General features: G+C 37.4%; 1 protein-coding gene across 10 annotated transcripts in view; it reads left to right on the top strand.

Annotated features, from left to right (window-relative positions):
- Positions 1 to 17,463, top strand: part of GBE1 (1,4-alpha-glucan branching enzyme 1) — a 186,635-nt gene that overhangs the window by 151,263 nt on the left and 17,909 nt on the right. For 8 of the 10 annotated variants that reach the window (XM_083802247.1, XM_083802245.1, XM_083802246.1 and 5 more), the window contains 2 exons: positions 3,974 to 4,158; positions 5,247 to 5,377. The exons of the other annotated variants lie outside the window; for them this stretch is intronic. In XM_083802247.1, coding sequence (XP_083658373.1) covers positions 3,974 to 4,158; positions 5,247 to 5,377 — 316 coding nt within the window. The remainder of the gene's footprint in view (positions 1 to 3,973; positions 4,159 to 5,246; positions 5,378 to 17,463) is intronic. 10 annotated transcript variants of the gene reach the window in all.

Genomic DNA, 17,463 nt, shown 5'->3' with positions numbered 1-17,463 from the left:
ACTGAGCTGATTATCTGGCTTGTGTAAATTAGTGTAACTTTACCACTTACTTTGGTAGAAATGGGTTAAGGTGGACCAGCTGAAAATCTGTCCCAGTGTGTCCAGTCTCCAGCTCATCTGTTTTAAATAAGATCTTACAGTATTTTGGATCGTTTATATTCTTATTCAACCTTAAATATCTCATTAGGCTTCTACTCTTTGAAGTATCAATAAGCTTATTGCTTTAACTGCTCTTAAAATATTTAATGTCATACTTCATTCAAAAAACAAACCAAAATACCAGACATCTCTTAACACTGCCTGCATCTTTTAAACATGTCCTCAATTCGGTTTAGCCTGATTTTTTGAGAGAAAATAGCTAGTAAAGATGTCTGAAGAAGAGAGATCGAGAAAACTATAATGACCTGTGGGGCTCAGCTACAAAGTAATCATCGTCAGCATAAATACTTTGTGGTGTAAGTGTATTTCTATCACAATAAACAAGTGTGATGTAAATTTTCATTGTAGTGATAATGTTAATTCCTTTGTTGGGACCATGATCTTGAAATCTTGTATGCAATGAAGTTGCACGATATGTAGGGAATAGCAGACTTGAATTAATTCCTAGATAAAAATTAGTATGCATTGCACTTCAATGATTTGTCTTTGTTTTGTTTCTCTAATCAAAATCTCAGTTAATTTCAGCCTTGTTCTCTGCCTCCTCCACATTAGTTCCATTGTCTTGATTTGCATCATTTGTAGCAGCTGGCTTCTTGTCAATCGGTACTTTGGACCTTTACATCAAACACCAAATTAATTACAGGAGAAGAAATCCCAATAGTACTTCTGTGCTTAGAGCCTTCCACAACTATTAGGTGAATGCTCCTGCTTCTCATCGGAGAGAAGTGGAACATGGAGGAGGGGGCAGCATGTACTTCACAGGTACATTTGGCTATCTAGCATCATCCAGTTACCCCTACCTTCCCTTTTCTAGCCTCTCCCTTCTTTTGTTGTAAAGTTAAACTAGGAAAAAAGCAAATTAAAAAAAAAAAGTATGAGATGTATTTCTTGTTAAAGGATGTGTAGATTCAATGCTTTTCATGTGCAGAAGCACTTTATGTAGTTAATTAGAAGGCCTGCTGCCATCCTGAATGTTTGTACCCTTTCCCTAACTAATTTAATTTTTTTCTGTCAGGTTGACGAACTTAAATTTCTTTATTTCAAGTCTATTTCAGAAATAAAGAGCCCCTTTTAAAGTTAAGCAGCAAATACAAAGGGCTCACAAGCACATTGTCCAGAAGATGCCCTCACTAATAGATGTTAGTGCAAGCAGTAAATGTTTAGACCTTCTACATTCTTTTCTGACACCAAGTAATTTAGTCTTTTATCAGGTTGCTACGCTGTTAAATTCCTTTTTTCTTAATGACTGCTAGTAGCAGTTAAGACAATAGCTTCTTTAATTTTGCTGCACTTTTGTTTTATACAAAATAAAAAGGCAAACAGCACTCAAACAGTAGCAACTGTGGTGGGGAAACAAGGAAAGTGAATGGAGGTGGGGGAAATGCTATATGGTCTAACCATGATAGATACACTCTACTTATAGCGAAATACTCCACTGAAATGATGTGCTAGATTAGTGTTTATTCAGTATCTTCCATTGCTTTATTCTCCTGTTTTTATGTTTTTCTTGAACAAATAGCTATGATTTCCTTGGCTATTGTTTCAAGATACGTACCGTCTCTGACTTTCTGATATTTCTTGCTCTCTTTAACTGAGCTGTCTCATGTAGTCCATCTTTTCAATAGTGCACAGATCATGAAAGAAGGTAGTACCTTGCCCAGCTCTTAGGAGAATATTGAATTTGGTTAGGTACAGTGTCAGTTTTGTAGCAATGTCTTTCCTCTTTTTCAGTACCGTATTGTTAGCACAGTTTAAGAGCTCAGTCCAGCATTATTCCAAGGTTATTTTCCAAGTCCTGCTGTGATTCTGATTCTTTTATGTTTGTCTCCTGGTTCTGAGCTGAATATGAAATTTAGTGGTTTAGCTTTTGAATGGGAAATTTAATTTACAGCTTGTCAGCTTGCTTACAAAATGGGTACCAGTGTAAAGGATTCTCCTAAATATATATGCAGCCTGCTCTTTTTTGTTCTTTGTTCACTTCTTTGTTCCCATGAAGCACGGAAATACACAAAAACCACTTTGAAAATGTAAATTCATAGCTGTCACTGCTGACCATGTCCTCGGGGCCTCCCAGGCAACACAGGCAGTGTGAGACAGCAGATGGTGGCTACACATGCAGGGTATCCATCCAGGAAACAGCACTTGCCATCCCTCAGCATCCATGTTCTTCGTCTGCCCACAGAACTGCAGTTTATTGCCAAAAGTTGAGTGTCTGCCTGTAGAAATACTAGGATTTTTCATATAAACTCTTTTATATTTGATCACATTACTTTTGTGCATTTCCAGATACACCACTTGTTGCCTCTGTTTTGTAGTGGGTAGATATTCTGCGTGCTCTACATAAAAAGTTTGTGGTGAACCAGCTATCACAGACTTTGAAATGCGTCTAACTTTAAAAGTACTGAACTTCGGTCAATTCTGTGTAAAATGGGCAGTCTAAAGTGGCTGGGAGTCTACTAGGCAGCAGGTTATAGCACAAGTAAGAACCATTAAGTTCACCTGGATTTGCATCAAACTGTAATAATGATGGTATATGAAACAAAACAAAGTTTGCATACGTGAAAGTCTTTCAAAATACTGCATTCCAGATGAAGTGTTGGCATGAATCTTTTAGCTTTGGCAGCTGAGATTTGCTTCGGAGATTGTACGTAAGCCAAGCTTTTCTTTCCTTGGTTAAATGGCAACTTTTTTCCTGGATTTTTTTTAATGGAGTTTGACCTAAGTCTGAATAAGCCTACTCCATGCCTTAAAGTGAAGCATGTTTTGTAGCCTACTTGTGGGGGCTAGTTAATTGGGGTGGGACTTACACAACATTACCGCTAGACAAAAACAAATGGAAATACTGTGTTTGCACACAGTCTGTGGGACATGAGCCATTAGGCATGTGGAAGAAATCAGAGCTGAAACGTGCTTTGTGCCAGTCCTGGAAAGTGTCTCTGGTGTGTGCGACATGGATCATTATGTATGGGAAAGAAGCTCCCCTTGTAGGGTGGCTGACCCAATACATTTTGGTAGGTTCCTGAAGCACCAAGCCCCTTAAGTCACTTGTTTTCAATATCAAACACTGAATGCATCATTATGCGCTGTGCTTTACTCTGTACTACCTAGCCCACTACTTGAACTAGGACATCTTTCTGAATTTTTCTAGAAAGTAAGGAACAATGATTCAAGTCACTTTTCCTAATAGTTATTTTTATACCACTGGAAGTGGTGATGACAGTATCTATACACAGGATAAAAAATCAATAAAGTGGTCAAAGTTGGCCCAACTGATCTTTTGTTTTTTTTAGACTTTTTTGTTGTCATTCAGTTGATAAAATGGGAGATTGTCTCTGTGGTTGTAGAAGTTGACAGTATGAATGATAGTGCCAATTTCTGTTAAGTGCTATAAAACAATGGACTTGCAGCGTTACAGTGATGTTTTTAGGTTTTATAGCAAATCTGAAATTTGTATCCTGGTCGACAGAATTAGTTTTTTTTGTTTGTTTTAAGGCATGGAAATGAGAATTTTTTACCGATACCATAACAGCACAGAGGATAAAATCCATTCATAAGCTCAGGCTTCCCCCATAGTCCTTGGATATTTAGCTCTGCTTATTTTATTGGCCAAACAAACCTGTTACCAAGCATGAAAGTCCTAAGAATGGCTTTAATAATAAAAAGGACCAATTTATATATGAAGAAGTATTCTTTGGAATTTAAAAGATCTAGAAATGAAATGTATTTTAATGTATTTTACTTCTGTGTTGTTGTTTTGTTTTGTTGTTTTTTTTTAGCATATGACTTCACAGCTCCTTAATATTTTTAAATGCAGGTAACGAATTTGGGCATCCAGAATGGCTTGACTTCCCCAGAAAAGGGAATAATGAGAGCTATCACTATGCCAGAAGACAATTCAATCTTACTGATGATCACCTTCTTCGCTATAGATTCCTAAATGCATTTGATAGAGATATGAATAAATCGGAGGAAAGATTTGGCTGGCTTGCATCTCCCCCAGTAAGCTGTATATACTAAATGATAAGTTTTTAGTCACTAGTTGTGTACGTGCTCAGAATAACAACAATATAAAATTTGCATGCAGAAATTTTAAACAGCACTTTATTATGCACTGTGTAGTGCCCCACTATATATTTGAAGTTGTCAAAACATGTCACTGGAATATCTGCCACAGATAATGGAAATCTGAAACAGTCTCCTTTTAGTTTCCTAGCAAGCTCTTTTCCTATTATTTTTGCTATTTTTATTTAGTAAGTGCAGATTGGAAAAAACAGGCTATAAAATAGTGTGTAATCCAATCCAAGGATTGCTTTGGAAAAGTGTAAATTGTTCTGACAATTTAATTTTACATAAATAATTATTTTGTTACTGAGAAAATGCTTTACATAGAGTATAGTGTAAGTTATAGTCTCCTAGTTTTCAGCCCGTCACTTTTGTATTTGCCATTTTATATAAACATAGCACTGTACTTTTTTATTATAGCAACTCAATTATCATTTCTCAGTGTTAAAATTATTTCATACTAGTCATAATCCACTTTGAAGATTTTTTTTAAATATGCTTCTAGTTATTAATGGCTTTATAGAGCAAAGGTGGTGTATGTACACCAGTTCAATGTGGTTTTTCAAAGCAATTTCTCACACATTAAAAAAACAAAACAAAAACCATACTGCTTAATTTTCTAAATTACTAGCAGAAGCGATGCTGATTGTCATAACAAATAGATGGAAAATTTAATAAAAGAAATCAATTTTTTGCTAAAGAAAAGTGTGATAAAAAGACCACGTTATTAATCTTTGCTGAGCAAGATTTTTTCAGTTGCTGTATATACCTTGCATGCTTCTGCCTCTTTAACTTTAAATTCCCTTTTAAAAACTAAGCTGCAGTTTAGTGACTAGAAGTTTTCTATTACATTACATAGGCACAACAATTAGTTTGCATGGTAATGCTCATATCTATACTGCTTAAATCTTGTACAATTTTACTTGCAATGATGGATTGCAGTAGTGTTTTTCTTATTTTCCATAACTCAATTAGGAATTAAATACTACATAGTAATGGGATTATTATTTTTTTTTCCTTCCTAGGCCTTTGTGAGTGAAAAGCATGAATCCAATAAGGTCATTGCATTTGAGAGAGCAGGTCTTGTTTTTATTTTCAACTTCCACCCATATCAAAGTTATGTGGACTACAGAGTGGGTGTTGAAACTCCAGGAAAATATCCTTTTCTTTACTGTTTCATTTGTACAGAGAAACGTACTTAGTTACTTAAAAACTAATTTTCCAGTATGAATGCAAACTAGTTACAAGGTAAGAAAACACTTATTTGTCATTGGTACAGTCTTTATGCTTACTTTACAGCAAAAACAACAATTACAAATTTGTTTTCTTCATGAGATCATTTTGTAGAGCACAAGTAAAAATAGAGATTTAAAGACTACATTTGAAAGTCTCCCTTTAATTTTTTTTCTGTTTTTGCCCTTTTTCTCTTTTTGCTCTTCTCTCTCTCTCTCTCTCTTATATAAATAATGTTGTGACACAACAGTCGAGGAACTTCTGCATTTTAAATAAGCAAGAGAAACTGACCACAGTAAGGTGAGTCTGCACAGAGTCACACAGGAAAATATATTAATTTAAACTTCCAGGAAGGTTGTACAATTTTTGTTTTATAACTGGGTAGACTGAGAATGTGTTCTTAGCTCAGCTGAGAAGCAGTAAATGATTACTCTTGAATAACTGGCTGGTTTTACTTTTTTGTCCAAATCCTTAGCATTGAGGGAGATTTTAAAAAAGTAATGTTAACTTGCTAGAGGGATTTAGTTTTCCCAATTTCAGTTTAAGTGTGTTGACAAACAAACTCTAGTCAGTCTTGCTGTGTCAGTTTAAATCACTGCAGCTCGTAACTTGTGGCCTACTTTCTTTTTCTTTATTGGTAGATTCAGCAAACTTTTGCCATATTGCAGTTGCTTTAGTGCGATGTGGCACCCTATTACTAACTCCTGAGCACTGCTGTATTTACCTGCTGAGCTCTGAAACGTAGCAGGGTTTAGAAACATTAGGTCAAACCCACCTTCTCCAGTACTTTCTTCTGCTGCCTCTATGGCCCTAAAGGAGTGCCTGGAAAAGGTAGAGTGGGGTAGTAATCTGGATTAGTAAAATCTTAATCTGATGCTGTGAGATACACCAGTACTTGACTGTCATAGTTGTCAGTTGTACACCTGTTTAAGTTGATGCTACTTTACTTCCTCTGCGTTGTGTAAAATGCTTTGAGTTCTGCAGATGGAAAAGGTGTAAGTCCAATTTTGATGACTACAGCACATAATAATAGAATTAGCGTGACTTTCTTGCGCTGGTATTACATAGAAGCAATTAGAATCATAGACTATCCTGAGTTGGAAGGGACCCACAAGGATCATTGAGTCCAACTCCTGGCCCCACACAGGACCATAAAAAAATCAGACCGTGTGTCTGAGAGCGTTGTCCATTTGATTCTTAAATTTTGTCAGGCTCAGTGCTGTAACCACTGCCCTGGGGAGCCTGTCCCAGTACCCGACCACCCTCTTGGGTGCAGAACCTTTCACTAACACCCAGCCTGACCCTCCCCTGTCCCAGCTCCATGCCGGTCCCTCGGGTCCTGTCGCCGTCCCCAGAGAGCAGAGCTCAGCACCTGCCCCTCCGCTCCCCTCGTGAGGAAGCTGTAATCCAAAACATGTTGTTTGCTTTCTGCCTTTCTTTGTCAAACATGCTTTTGAGGTTCAATTCTCAGAAATTCTTGAGAAATATTTGAAAAAAAAAATCTCGCTTTCAAGGACTTAGAATAATTTTTCTGTCTTCTGTAAAATGTCTTGATCAGGCTTGTACTTAACTATTGCATAAGTCTGTTTCCATAGCTTCATTTTCTGTTTTGTACTAAGTGAATTAAATACCCAGGCAGTATTTTTGTGCATGTAAGTAGATGTGCTGCACAGTTTTACAAAAATTCTACTCCTTAGCCCTTATAGCTAAGATGGGACTAAGCTGTGCTTAGGTACTTCTGAAGCTATTTGGTTTATTTTATGTTTAAGAAAATATTTTTATGACTAGTCTGACTAAATTAATACTTTATATAAGCAGTCTTTTTTTCTTTTTTTTTTTTACCAGTGCTCTAAATTTTTCAGTCATTTCAGAAACATTTCATGTATCTATTTTACAGCACCAGAATCTTCTTTTTCCTTAGGCATTTACTGTTTTTATAGAATCTTGAATGTTTTGCTCCTGTTTCAGCTGAGAATGCTCTATAGTAGCTGTTGTGAAGCAAATTGCAAGATCTGCTCTTCACTGGTTTTGAAGGCCCAGCTGGGTTGGTCTGTGGCTAGTTCACTCTGAGCATTGAAACAGCTTTCTGTACAGTATCATGGCCAGCAGCACAGTCAATGCTAATTGATTTTTATTTTATTTTTTTTGGTTTAAGTTGGAACTTGCTGGAAAATGTTTGTTATTCACTTAGTGGTAGATGACCAAATTTTTTTAGATCCTTATTCTGATTCACTGAAAATCATATTAGAACTTAACAGCAGCTCAAGTGTGTTCAGAACAAGTATGTTGTTATAAAAGGCATACAGATGATGTCTCATATTTGCAGTTTAAAGCATGTATTCATTTTAATGTGTTAGTCTCAGTACACTCTTGTCTTTTAAGTGTGTGTAGTATAATTTTATTTCCATCATTTATTATAGACAGTTTAAACATAAAAAGTTTTTGTTAAAGCATAAAGATACATACTAACGTTTTCATTCACTGAGCTAATTTTTTCTACTGCTAATGGAACTGTCAATTACAGACAGTGTACTTTTATTAAAGCTGTTTTGTCTCAGTAACTCCTCCCACCCCAATCAAATAGTGGATTTTGTGATTCTTTGTCTTCAGTGTGTTGTGTTAACCACTTCCTCTGGTAGAGCACTGAGGGTTTTCAGTGCCATCGCTGCCACTATGTTTCTGTCAAACACACACCGTTACCTCTGAGACATTTGTTCATTTAATTAAGGAAGTGTTGTTCCCTTTTCTGTATTGTATTTAGAGAAGAAGCAGTGAGCTTCTCGTAATTCAGTGTTTCCGCTTGGGAATCTCAAATATACAGTCTTCCCATCAATCACCTCAACAATCTTAGTCATTTTATTCTATGGCAGTTCAATGTATGAATGAGGGGAGTGAACTCTGGGAATAAGCTATTGCCGATTGGAGACAGGAACCTTCTCTTCATTCCAGTATCTGGGATTTTAAAGATCATTCCAAATAACATATGTTCTATCTCTAGCTATATATCTGCCTACATACAAGTTCTGGTTCACAAAGCCAGCCTGAAAAGATTTTCAGGTTTCAAATCTGATTTCTTTTGCATGGTTTTCTCTCAAGTGGAGCATAACAATGTTTCCCATGCCAAGAGAACAAAAAGCACGCTCTCAGTTGGATAAGGAAAAAAAAATCTCTTTATAAAGACACTGTGATGCTAGAACTCAAAGTGTTTGTTTGAACAGGTGATTTAGTTGCCCCACAACTGTAGTTTTATCCCAACAGCAGATTTGAATGTATCTTCATCAGACTCTTCTGAAACAAAATTTGGGAAGTTGCTCTGGTTTCTGTTGATCATTGAAATAAAAATCAAGATGTTTCACCTTAGACTGTTGACCATAAAAGGAGAAAATAACAAAGGAGTAAAAAGGAAGAAACAAATTTAATGTAGGTCAAAATCTTTTGATTTGGATCATAAGTACCCTTTTTCTTTTGTTTTTCTCTTTGTCCTTTATAATAAATATCACATGTCAATTAAGACCTCATTTTTATCTTGGAAGCTTGCTTATGATCTCTTTCTAAATGATCTCATCCAAGGCCTTTGCATAGAATGAAACATCAGGACATTTTTCTAAAAGAAGTGCTTCTGATTATGTGTGTCAAGTAGGTAGCAGGGTAGAATGTCCTATATCATACAATCTCACTTCTGTTTAGTGCCTGTTGCTAGCAAAGTCTGTGGACAGTAAGTTGTTCATAAACACCTTGAACATAACTGAACTTTTTGTTTCTGTTCTGTCTGGGTGAAAAACAGCAATTTTGCATCTGACAATTGCATTCTTCATATTTTTTTCATTGATAAACGGAGATGAAAGTATTCTGTTATCCCATTTATCTATATAAAAAGATTGTTCTTAGTCCAAGGAAAGCCTTGGAGTTGTGGAACTACCATGACTGGATAGTATTACATCACTATATTACGGAACTGCTGAAATCTTAGTAATATCTCAGTTAAACCTGACATGCCTAATACTTTGGCATCAGAACTGAGTAGATGCAGATAGCCACTGAAATACTTCTCTGAAACTGAGCTCTAAAGCAGAATCATGTTACAGAAGTTCTTTAAATATCATCTACTTAGCTTAGCAGTGGTAACTAACTGTATGCATAGTCTTAATTGACAGTAAATTTGAGGTATTGCGGATAACTAAAAATTGCTTCCCTTCTCAGAGATGAGAAGTCAATATATGATACTTGTAATTCTGTTTGTAACAGCAAGCCTAAAACATCTGTATTCTTTTCATAGCACCTCTGTTTGTTAGATCAAAAGGCAAAAGTTAATATGTGGGAGACAGTGCGGTTCAGGTTTGGATCTACTTATTTTCTGTGGTCCACATTACTTATTTTCTGTAGTGTAACCACAAAGTGTTAGCGGTTAACAGTGGCTGACTTGAACTATTTCTGTAATTTTTTAATTCTGGTGAAAGTGAGCAAAAGAAGAAAAGGATGGCATGAAGGAGAGTGGCAGAACATGAATGAGGCTGAGGCTTCTTTCTGGTGTTTCATGAATGATTTGACTTTATTTTTAGAACTGGAAATTAAGGGTAGTTATCAACAACACAAGTCCATAGGAAGTCCATTTTATATTCCACCTAACCGGAAGAGCTAAAAATTGTCGTCATGTCCTTTGGACATGCTGAAAGTCCTTTTTGATTAAGATTTTTAAACAATTAATCAAGAATAGCTGACTTGAACGGTATTTTTCATCAGTTATAGGCAGAAAAAAATCATGAAACTTTGTTCTTGCAACTCAGTCTTTTATAATAGTCAAACATTCATAGTATAGAAACAATGCAGAACTGTCCAGAGGATTAGTTTTTAAATGAAACATATCCTAACATTATTAACTACTGTTACCCTCCTATTCTACTTGCTTTTGGCATCCTTTCTGCTTTCCTGCCAACATCCAATGTTTAGTATCATTTTTCTTTCAATATGTTGGGGTGTTTTTAACATTGAATTGCTTTCCTTCTAATTCTTGTCCTGCAATTAGAGCTGTGGATTTTGTGTGTAGCTTTGTAACATTCAACCTGAGATTTTAAGAAAATATATATTCTGTAAATAAGAAATGTTGTAACGTGACCTTAAATCTTCAGGACAACTTTTCTCCACTTCTGAAGGCAATTCTTTTTTCTCCCTTTGGAACTTAAACATGAAGTAGAAGTACTTAAGAACATGAGTTTATTGCTACCATTTTGTTTTTGTTTTAAGAAGTCAGTGGATTTTGAATTTGATACTCTGAGAGGCAATTTACTGAATAAGGCTTAAGAGCTAACTGCTATCATGCATTGATACAAATGTTTTTATTATAAAGTTTGTCTGAATGATACTGGGAATTGTGAGAAATGTGATGATCTTTACATCAGCCCATACCTAGGTTTGTTTCATGGATTGGATTAATCAAAGTAGTGTATGTAACTCTTGTTATTACATTTGTCTATATTAAGTCATAGAATCATGCAATATCCTGAGTTGGAAGGGACCCATAAGGATCATCTAGTCCAACTCCTGGCACCACACAGATCTGCCCAAAGTTTATACCATGTGACTAAGTGCACAGTCCAATCTCTTCCTAAATTCAGACAGGCTTGGTGCAGTGACTACGTCCCTGGGGAGCCTGTTCCAGTATGCAGCCACCCTTTCGGTGAAGAACCTCTTCGTGATGTCCAGCCTAAACTTCCCCTGCCTCAACTTAACACCGTTCCCACGGGTCCTGTCACTGGCAATAACAGAGAATAGGTCACCTGCCTCTCCACTCCCCCTCGCGAGGAAGTTGTAGACTGCGATGAGGTCCCCCCTCAGCCTCCTCTTCTCCAGACTGAAAAGGCCCAGTGACCTCAGCCGCTCCTCATATGTCTTCCCTTCTACGCCCTTCACCATCTTCGTCGCCCTCCTCTGGACACTCTCCAACAGTTCAATGTCCTTTTTGTACTGTGGTGCCCAGAACTGCACACAGTACTCGAGGTGAGGCCGCACCAGCGCAGAGTAGAGCAGGACAATCACTTCCCTCAGCCGACTAGCAATGCCGTGCTTGATGCATCCCAGGATACGGTTGGCCCTTCTGGCTGCCAGGGCACACTGCTGGCTCATATTCAACTTGCTGTCAGCCACAACCCCCAGATCCCTCTCTGCGGGCTGCTCCCCAGCGTCTCATCGCCCAGTCTGTACGTATAGCCAGGGTTGCCCCGTCCCAGGTGCAGGACCCGGCACTTGCTTTTGTTAAACTTCATGTGGTTGGTGATCGCCCAGCTCTCCAATCTGTCCAGATCTCTCTGCAAGGCCTTTCCACCCTCATCCGAGTCCACAACTCCTCAAAGTTTGGTGTCGTCAGCAAATTTGCTCAGAACACCTTCTACTCCTACATCCACATCATTTATAAAAACATTGAAGAGGACTGGCCCTAAAATGGAGCCTTGAGGGACCCCACTAGTGACCATCCGCCAGCCAGATGTGGCCCCATTTACCACAACCCTTTGAGCCCTGCCCGTCAGCCAATTGCTCACCCGTCGTATGATGGTTTTGTTAAGTTGTATGCTGGACATTTTGTCCAGTAGGATCCTATGGGAAACCGTGTCAAAAGCTTTGCTGAAGTCCAAAAAGATCACATCAGCTGGTTTCCCTTGATCGACTAGATGGGTGATCTTATCATAAAAGGAAATCAAATTTGTTAGGCAGGACCTACCCCTCATGAACCCATGTTGGCTGGGACCAGTGACTGCATTGTCCCCCAGGTGCGCTTCAGTAACTTCAAGAATCATCCTCTCCATAATTTTACCAGGCGCTGACGTGAGACTGACAGGCCTGTAATTGCTAGGGTCTTCTTTCTTACCCTTCTTGAAAATTGGCACAACATTTGCCACCTTCCAGTCTACTGGGACCTCTCCAGATTCCCAAGATCATTGAAAAATAATTGAGAGAGGTCCCGCGATGACATCAGCCAGCTCTTTAAGCACCCTGGGATGGATCCCATCTGGACCCATGGACTTGTATGGATCCAGGTGGAGCAGCAAATCCCGCACACGTTCAGGGTCGGTAGGGAGTTTGTCATTCCCACCGTCATGGTCCTCCTGCTCAGGGCACCCAGGATCCCGAAGCCCATCATCAGCATTGAAGACAGAGGTGAAGAAGGCATTAAACATCTCTGCTTTGCCTATGTCATTGTCTGTGAGGAGACCTTCCCCATCTAGTAGCAGACCTATGTTTTCTTTGGCTCTCCTTTTTCTGTTCGCACATCTAAAAAAAAAAACCTTTTTTATTATCTTTCACAGACATGACCAGCTTCAACTCTAGCTGGGCTTTGGCCCCGCAAATTTTCTCCCTACAAACACGAACAGTGAATGACTTTGACATATTTCTGACATATTTCTTCATATATTCTAATAGTACATATCATAACATTGTTGCCATATATAGCTTCTCAAATTTCTTACCAGGTACATTAAACCATACAGAGCTTCCTGCCTCTCCGGCCTATGTTTTTGTAGGCATTCCTCTATTCGTATCTCATTGAAGACGTCATCCTTCTTTCAGCTGTTCCTTATTTGTAGGCTGTTGGCATAGCAAACGTTGTTGTACTTTTTTAAGAGGAGTAATAGTAGACTTTACAGTACTTCTGGTCCTGCTTAATTTGGAAGGTCTTTCTGAACAAGCAGCTTTATGAAGAGTCTCAGCCAACCTGGAGTCAGTTTTTCTTCTCTTTTATACAATTGTCTTCTCCATTGATGTATTTCTCTTGAAAGTGAGTTGCTTCAGTCTACATCTTGTTCTCCTAAGATCATGTATCCTAATGTGAGACATTCAGGGACAGAGACCTTAACTGTGTATGTGAGTATAAAAGTCTGTATATGTTGCGAGCAGTATCGAGTTTTTACTAGCCTATCTCTGTCTTGACATTTTATGTTGTCATATACTGCTAAAATGCAAGTAGGGAGATTTCGTAGTGGGAAGAAATGGTTACCTTGTTACAAATATCGCCATTTTTATATGGCGTAATGTATCCAAAGCACTGCGAAGTTACAATGAATGAATATCAAAGAGTCACTTATTGTTGGCATGAATTTACAGTGAATATATTCAAAGTCGGAGTTGTCGATATGTGAATACCTAACTGAGGCCTGAAATATCACAAATATTGTCATTAAAATGCTGCAAAAATATACTTTTTAAAAAAAAGTGAACACTGGCTCTCTGACATTTGCAACCTGCACGGAGAGCTTCTAATGAGCAAGTAAGGTCACTTGAATGAGTCACTGGAGCGTGATTGCTGAAGGCGAAGATGCTACTTTGCAGGCTGCTTTGAAGTACAGTTATGTAACTGTCACTGCCTATTAGAATTCAGGGTGTATACAGCAAATGAAGACAAAGGACTTAATTTAGAATCAGCCAAATGCCAAATTCTTTCAAGGTAGTTCATACATTAAGGTTAATATGTGTGAATAAGAAATATAGCCTACTAATGCACCTTGAAAAAGTTTGATCTGTGTAGAAAAAGGCATGGGTTTCCATTGCCATGAATCTGTGTTACTATCAGGGTAGCATATGCGATTTCCAAAATACAGTTTCATTATGTGAAGGAAAAAAGAAAACACTTCTATGCTGATACTGGAATTCTACTTCATAAATTATGCTCTTCCAGAAGCCTTTTCATGAGAAACAGGCAGCTTGAGCTAACAAATTTTTTCTGCCTAATTTGCTTCAGTTTAGAGATAGACAAATAATCAAAATCTAGGTCAGCTGTCTCTAGTTCTGATTGTAGATAAAATTTTGAATGTTAACAGGGAATCCATTCATAAGTTTCTGCTTTTGTTTTTTTTAATACTGTCTAGACATTTTTGTGGGGTAGTGGTGATTCCAAGGTCTGTCTGCAGTAAGATCTTTTTTCCTCTATTCAGAAGGAAAATGGCTGAAAGGAAGCAGAAGAGGAAAGGAGCTATGATTTGTTTTCCATTTAAGTTAACCACCATAATTTCAAAATAACTTCGCCACTTTTGTAGTAGGATCTATTCCAGTATGTTACTGTCTCTGCTATTATAATGTTTTTCTTATTTTTTAACTGAAACGTCTTACCGCAATTTAAGCACTGTTTATTATTGGTCCTGTGTTTAATGGAAGAGAGAGATCCTTTATGTTTTGATGACACTGATGTCACTTTTTTGATTTTCTCTTGTTGAAGCTATTCAGCTATTCTCTGGAATTAGCTCTCCTAGAAGCTCAATGCCAAAAACAAGTCAAGGTTCTGACAGTTTATCAAATTCATGGTCTTGAATAACTCAAGTCCTGTGTGGTGTTTGTGCCAGGGTATGTTCTATTTGTAATTCATATGTTATTTTTCTGTACCTCCTAACCGTTTACTTCTTCTCATCTTGCACTATTCCCCACAGTTAAATAATTCTTATTCCTACCTGTATAGCATTTGCATTTATCCCAGCTGAACTTCCCCTCTTTCACCTGGGACCATTTCTTGACTTTACAGTAGCCTGCTTGAAGCAGCTGTATATTTTGCCATCTGCAAAATAATAATAGATTTGTAACAGAAGTATCATTGACATATACAAAATATATGAATGGAAAAGTGTTTGTGAAAGTACTGGCATGAGCAACAAATTAAGGGTTATCAGAATGGCCTGCGTTGATAATGGAGAATGCTGTTCCCTGTCGTAAAACAAAGGAATCTGTTTTCCTTTCAAGACAAGAAGGTAGGTATTCATGAGTGTCACCATCTCTGTTGTGGCACGGATGACTTGTCAGAAGACCCTACATTCTAAACAACAGTGGGATGAAAACAGGATATAACATATGCTATTCATTTTCCTATTAGCACAATATGAATCAGATACATTGCAAGTAAACAAGGATAAGCAGACAGTGAAGTAAATCAGCATTTTTTCATCGTGATTACCAACTGATGTGGATTTAAATACATCCATATATCCCTATTTACATTTGGTTGAGGCAAAAAGCATCCATATTTGGTTGAAGCAAAAAGGTACAGTACTTTTTCCCTCCACTTCGGTACTGTGCCATAAGCTAACTTCTAAATGGTTTCAAATACCCTCTAAATATCTAGAGTTGAAGTTCACCAGGCCGAGGTGCTTAATTTAATTTGAAAATTTATCTATAAGCTCTCCAATATGCTCTTTCTCAATTGCAGGTTGACACCTTAGTCTTCTCCAAAATTAGGAATGTGTGGAGAGGAGGAACAAAGGTACCCTTTACCTTGAAATTAATTATGCTAGTTACCTGATTTTCTATTGATATTCAAGAACTGTTAAAAGCAAAAAACAAAAAGACCTAAACACTGTAGGCGCTTTACAGTCCTTCTGGAAGCTTCACTTTTCTTCATCTTTTCTGTGTACATGGTGCATTTAAAAATGAGTTCTTGTTTTCCTTAGTGTATGTTACTAGCATATCATTTTGTTCCTTTAACTTCCTTATTATTACCTTGGTATTATTTCTTCCTAGCTTGAAAATCTGGTTTCTGCTTTCTTTGTACTTCTTCCTAGGATTTGAGGTGAATGAAAAGTTCTTTGTTTAGCCATATTGATCTGTGACTATATTTCTCATTTTGTGTGCAAGTTAGTAATTCATAAATTATGCTTGTGCCCGTAGCTTTTCTTTTACAAAATCAATTTCTTCAAGAAATTGCAGGTCTTCAGTATCTTTAACAATCCAACTTTATTATAATGATTTACAGTTATACAGCTGTTAATGCACCTGGGTTTCCTTCTTATTTTGTTTCTCGTCTTCACTTTTTGTCAGGCTATGTTCTTTTACTTCAAGTGGTAACATTTTGGCAATGAAAATTGTTGCCAGGAGAGCTTATCTGTTCTTGCTTTCTGTAGGGTAAATATTTTCCTTTGGCCTTGATTCATGGTTATTGCCTTTGACTTCTCAAACCAGCTAGTACTTTTGTACGTGACAGTCCTGTTTCATTTTCATTGTCATCCTCATGACTTTTCTATATGAGTACTTTTCCCAACAACCTTTATTCATAGTTTTTAAAAACAGATGATGGACAGCATTCTCTACCCCAGGTATCTTTACTTCTTGGGAAGGAGTAGGGTATGGTTCCAGTAAATCCAATCTCAAATCTGAATTGTGTCTTAGATGGGGTTTACAATCACGGTACAGCTTCACTAGCTACAGATCTAGTTGCAGAGATGTTGCCTTTCCAAACAGAAACTTGTCCAGAGTGCTGACAGGCAAGCAAATGTTGGAACAGTTTACCCAACACGTTATGCAGGCTCAGTATTTACAGCAACCTTTTTAAAGACCTTACTGGATAAAGCAGAGAGGAACCTGTTCTGACCCTGTAGCTGACTTCCAACCTGAATGTTTGGTGATCCCATCCTATGACTTGTAATCCTTATCTTCACTCCTTCAGACAAGCTTATTGATACTGTGCCTTACCCTCCTGTGTGCTTGTAAACTCCTGTGGTAAGTGGAGGTCACCTTTCTTGCCTAAGTGAGCTCCTGCAGCTATTTAGCAGTAGCTTTCCTAAATAGCAGCTTTTCACCCTTTGTTATTTCTGTCAGCAAAGTTCTTAAAGATGAGTAAACACGAATGAATAAATAAATAAATAAATGGAGCCTGCTTAGATTTGGAAAGCAAACTCTTGATAATGCCAGAGCACTCTCATAGTTGACTTTAAAATAGATTGAAATAGTGAAATATTTAAATGGATCTGATCTGAACTTATTTAGTAAAGAAAAAAACTTTAAGATGGATTTCTGAATTTTCTGGACTTGAGTTAAAACACATTGCTTTGAAAAGAGTTGTGTTGAATCTGGAGTGTTTTTCTTCATTTATCAGCTTTTGAGACGAATTATGTATTTCACATCGTCAACCTTTAGACACACAACTTGAGTATTCAGATGTCAGGGGGAAGCAAACTGAAATATTTTCCTGTTTTGTCTTTGGGACAAGTTTTGTGTATGCTTCTAATATTGTCTTACTAAGGTAGGCATGTATACTGAACT

Source organism: Anser anser (genome assembly GCF_964211835.1).
Source record: "Anser anser genome assembly, chromosome: 1".
Lineage (NCBI taxonomy): Eukaryota > Metazoa > Chordata > Aves > Anseriformes > Anatidae > Anser > Anser anser.
The sequence above is the reverse complement of the archived record's forward strand: the minus strand, read 5'-3'. Positions and strand labels throughout refer to the sequence as shown.